We start from the raw sequence: 5,334 nt of genomic DNA on the forward strand, positions 1-5,334 counted from the left end.
ATGAGCGTACAGGAATCCACGATTCCCGTTTATTTTGCCACGCCCTTTATTTCAAACATGACAGTTTTCAATTATTTTGGTGATTCAGAAGATCAGAAGATTGAGGGAGAGAGCGAGAGAAAGAGAACGAGAGAGAGAGTGAGGGACCATTGAGAGATAGTTTTCAATTATCTCGAACTGTTCAATTTCATTGGAGCAGCTCGAATAATTTACTGATCGATCTTGATTTCCAAATCAAGTAGATCTGAAATCCAGATTGGAATCAACCAAAAGCCTTGTTGATTGAAAGATTCGATCTGTTTGGATTGAATCTCATTCTGATCGATTGAAATATTTGATCAAAATTCAATTCGATGTGAACCCTGACTACTGGACGTGGTTTCTCTGCACGAGTGACATGATGATAGGATCGATCACTGTTTTGAAATAACTCCTTTCATTCAGTGTTCTTCAGCAAGAACATGAACAACAAGAACAAGAATGGAGAATGGAGGAGAGAGAGGCATACACCCAGATAGATGGTTACGATTGTTAATTTTGAAAATATTTCATTTGACAATGGTTCGTATTTACAGTACTATATGCTCGTGTAATACTTAAAAGTGTTTAGCCATCTTAATCTTAGCGATTATAACCAATCATAACAGGTAGATTAGATTGAATCCTAATTATGAATTGGTTTCCCATCTACGGTTTACTCCCCACCCTCTATCTTTGATCCTATTTATGTTTAGAGTTGGATTTAATCCGGGAAACTACTTCTCTTAACAATTATAGGGTATTTGTCGTGTTTTTAATCGCTAATCTTTCTATTGTGTTCCTGTTGGTCGGCGCTACTGCGGATGTGGTTGGCGCGTTGCTGACTCTGGTCCTTCTTCATCAATGTCTAACATACGGTCAATGATATTATCAAGAAGCCAGTAATCTTCCTCGCAAAGAAGACAACTGTAGCCCAATACTAAGAGGCCAGATTACCATTATAAAGAGTTCAATGTCCGATAAGAGTCGAAACATAATTTATGAACGGAAAGCTCCACGATTGAGACTCCCCAAAAAATTGACAGAGGCAGTCATCAGCTGGACTCCGGATACTCCATGGCAGACATAATGGATTAAACAATTAATTTCTTAACATAACAGCCTGATTCGGTTAATTTGTGTTGTCGATACGTTCAATAAACATTTATACGAAAAAATCGTTCATTCCGTGTTGAGAGCATCAATATCACCAGTACAACGCTCTTCATCTCAAAACTGTGCGCGAACTGTGTGGGTTATCTCGATAGCTTTTACTTGGGTTCTCTTTGGTTATCATACGCAAGTATCTATTCCGGAGAGTAGCTAGGACCCATCATTCAGTAAAGTCTTAGTTAAAGTTTAAATGGTGAAGATGTTTTTGACTGTGAACCTATACTAGGTTATTTACACAGAGGCATGGAAAAAATTGCAGAAAGCCAAACAATTGTGCAATATTTACCATATGTAACGCATTGGGATTATATAGAAACTATGACTTTTTATAGGTCCAAATATTCTTTCACAAATCAAAATACAATTCATTTTATTTCGAGAGTTCCTTTCAATGGACATCTCTGGGCCATCTTCTTCTGCTGGCGAATTTTCTTACACAACCCCTAAACGTGCCTACTTGCTCGAAAGCATCAAGATATTTTATCTTTTCCCAATATTTGTGTAACATTATAGGGCACAAACCTTTCAATACTTTGGTTCTCTAGTCGCTTTCTCTGAATTTATTTCCATTGACTTGTATACTTATCTAGATTATGTTCCCTGAAGCTCCGTTCTGTAGATACTTCCCTATCATATCAATATCTGTAGAAACTTGATCTTCAAACTCGATCTTCCCTATCATATCATACAGTATCATATAACACATTGATTGGAAGTCTTGACCACATACTTTTGCCATCTCCCAACTGCCTAGTCTAAATGCCTGCCGGCCAATTTAAATTCTGTACACGTTGGCAATTAGCGCCATCTCCTTTACTATATATATGAGATTGGCGCAAGCATGCTTCAACCAACACGCATTCATCGTTATGGCGTCCAAGTCTCAGTTCGTGGCCGCTCTCGTTCTGGCTAACTTTCTTCTGTCCGCGCTGGTTACCGGACAAGTTCCTACGCCTGCACCGCCTCCCCCCCCACCGACTGGGCTTATTCCGTGCGTGTTCGACATTCTCAAGTTCGCTATTTGCGGTCCGGTGCTGTTACTCTTCAATCTCTTAGGGATAGCACCTCAGCCAACCGGTCCGTGTTGCACCGTCGTAAATTCGCTCTCCATGAACGGCGCGATTTCATGCCTCTGCGTGGGGATCAAGGCAAATATTCTGGGGATCAACATCTCAATCCCAGGAAACGTTACGCTGTTGATCAGGCTGTGCGGCCGTGATGTGCCGTTCGGGATCGGTTGTTCGTAGATGGCTCGTAGCTAGGACATGGGGTTATTCGCTTGGTTTAAAATATAGTAAACGTGTGGTATGCTTTATCTACTCATTGTTCTTTCCAATTGTGAGAATTTGTACTCTATAATAACTAAGGGGGGACTGAAGTTCCTTCTCGGATAGATATTGTACTACGAAAGAAAAGAAATCTTTTTTCGACGTGCTTCAATTGTGGGTTTAAACTCTTTGTCCCATTCGGAATAAGCAGAACGAATAAAATATGAGCTTCTATGGCTGTCATGGATGACCATATTATATTTATATTCTCACGTCTTGTTCAATCGTGAGTTCAGAGGCTAATGAAAATATAATCCCTTCCTCATTTAACGGATATTGTTTCGGCATTTGGTGTATTAATCTCTTCTGTAGAAAAGACAACTTTCGGTTCATCTTGTCTGTATTACTATTATGGTTTGTACTATGCGCCAGCAGAAATCATTACAACCGCCCATTCCAATCTTAACAACTCAACGTCAAGATTTGCCGTGCACCCTGGAGCTAATAATCCATTAGAAACATCAAATACATTTGGAGGCCTCGAGAAAAGGAAAATTTTGTTTACCAATTTGTCATACAAAATCCATCTTCCTTCGTACATCCCGGATTAACAATTTTTTATTTTGTTATGGCTCTATTGTCTTTTCACGCCGAACAATATTGCATTAGGAGACACTACATTAATCTTAGAAAAATATGTTCAACGGACTATTCGTTTCCTAACATGCGTTTATAATGGGAAGTTTATTATTGATCGGTTTTCACCATGCACGTGATTTTGCACCATAGATGATGTATTTTCATGGAAATGAAGATGGGAAGGTTTTTGAACTCACGATACAAGTGCCCCAGATTAAGAAGCACATAAAAGAGCTTACCAGTCAATCTACCATTAGAGTTTGCCCAGGAGATGACATCAAAGTTACATTATAACCTTACAAGACAGAATGATATTTTTTTAAATACCGCCACCTTAGTCAGCTACTTGCTGCACGGCAGGTGTCAGCTAATACTCTGGGAAAAGTCTTTGCACTGCCAAACAGCCACCCATTAGAGACGAACGTCGTGGACTCCAATATTTTAAATAGACTGGCCAGGAATCAAACCACGTCTTCCTCAAGTCAATCTTCCCTTATAACATGGCTGTGCGATATCATCCTGATGATACAATCACCTTCCTGAACTTCTTTTTGCATCCAAGTTAGAGCCTATTTGAATATTATATTTAGAGACATGAGGCCATACTCCAAACACAAACATCTATCTATAAGGTCAAGTATCCATCAATTCATTGAATGATTTCCCTAAAGGGGAAATACTATTTTTGATTGTGAATCCATTAGTGTCTGAACACTAATGGATTCACAATCAACAATAATCATTAAATGAGGGCAATGATACTGTGTTATTATTCGTAAATGTAATGATATCCCACTGGAGTAGCTTTCAAATTGTTATAATGCATGTCAAAGTCTAAAAATTCCTTTTTTATGGATTTTATGACATTTGCTTAGTCTTTGCATGTGTTTAAGAACTTTATTTATGAATATACTACATGAATGAATTTTGAACAATATAAGATTGTGTGATTGACTTGTAGGCTGCATATGATTCAAACATAAAATAGTGTTTATGATTTATAGCCTTTAAAAATAATTAATCATATTATTAAATTTATATATTTGTTTTCAATCTATTATAACTAATAAAATCTTGTAGAATCTCACCATTATTTGAGAACTCGTTGGAATAGGTTTAAGTATTTTCCATATTTCTGGTCATTAAACTTTAATAGTATGTTGAAGTATATCTAAATTTAAGAGCACTCAAGGGATGAAATATTCCAAGATGGAAATATATCTGATGTTCATGGTTATTGCTGGGAGTCAGCGTGAGAAAGTAAAAGATACGCGCGCTAAGCTCATGCCAAAAAGGTACTTTAGCCTAAAAGGACCCAGGAGGACAGCTTCCATCACTCCAGGATGGAACAGATTCTCATATCTTATCATTTCGGAAGTCTTCTTCGTTTAGATTTGGAATTTCCTAGTTTTATAGCGTAACGAGTGGAGCAAGAGAAGAGCGAAGTGCGACAGTACGAACGGTCTCGTAGCGAACATGAGTGGAGCTATCAAGAAGTGGAGCGAAGCGAGCTAAGCGAGCGAAGCGGTTCAGAGTTAACCATGGAGGAAAAGTAGAGGAAGCGGAGCCCCTCGTCCCTTAACTCCTTTTCGAGCTAAACCCCTCTAGTGGAACCCTCAGGTTCCACCTCGGGCTATCACCCTAAAGTGAAAGGGGCTCCAGACCCGTTCACGTACCTTTACCCTTAAGCGTTTGGACCGCTTGGTGCGTAGGAGTTTAAGCACTAACTTATAAATTGCACATTTCTACTCTATCTAGTAAAAAAAGTTTTAATATTCTAATTAAAATACATTATGGAAATAAATGCGGTGTGAATTTCAGGAAAAGTATTCACGGAAATATTTTTGAAAGTCTGAGACTAAAAAATGGAATCGATTTGAATCATCCAATGATAACACATTCTTTTGTTGCTTTTTGTGTCAATGTAAGTTTTTTTCTTTTATGAAAAAGTGGTTTTGATGTGTGTTTGGATTTAATATGTTCATTTGTAAGAATTCAACATAAAATAATTTGGGGGCAGGACCTTCTTCCACTTTTTCATGAGGAAAACTCCAAAGCATAATCATAGATCACTCAAGGGCACAGAATAATCTTAAGAATGATTAAGAGTGACAGTGGAAAGACATGCTAAATTATTCAAAGCAATAAATATAAAATGGTCGCACATGATTCAAAACATTATATCTCATGAAAATAATTTCCCAATTCTAAGCTTTAAAATATTTTTCAACTAATT

The 5,334-nt window shown here is 37.8% G+C and overlaps 1 protein-coding gene across 1 annotated transcript; it reads left to right on the top strand.

Annotated features, from left to right (window-relative positions):
* The first annotated feature begins 2,060 nt into the window (after positions 1 to 2,060).
* Positions 2,061 to 2,438, top strand: LOC144707408 (putative lipid-binding protein At4g00165). The gene has a single exon (XM_078580512.1). The coding sequence runs from the start codon at positions 2,061 to 2,063 to the stop codon at positions 2,436 to 2,438; it is 378 nt and encodes a 125-aa protein (XP_078436638.1).
* The last annotated feature ends 2,896 nt before the right edge of the window (positions 2,439 to 5,334 follow it).

The sequence above is a fragment of the Wolffia australiana genome, chromosome 9 (genome assembly GCF_029677425.1).
Source record: "Wolffia australiana isolate 7733 chromosome 9, ASM2967742v1".
NCBI lineage: Eukaryota > Viridiplantae > Streptophyta > Magnoliopsida > Alismatales > Araceae > Wolffia > Wolffia australiana.

What these genes read in the sequence shown, in the direction of transcription:
- LOC144707408 (XM_078580512.1), top strand. Translation starts at nt 2,061, where the DNA reads ATGGCGTCCAAGTCTCAGTTCGTGGCCGCTCTCGTTCTGGCTAACTTT.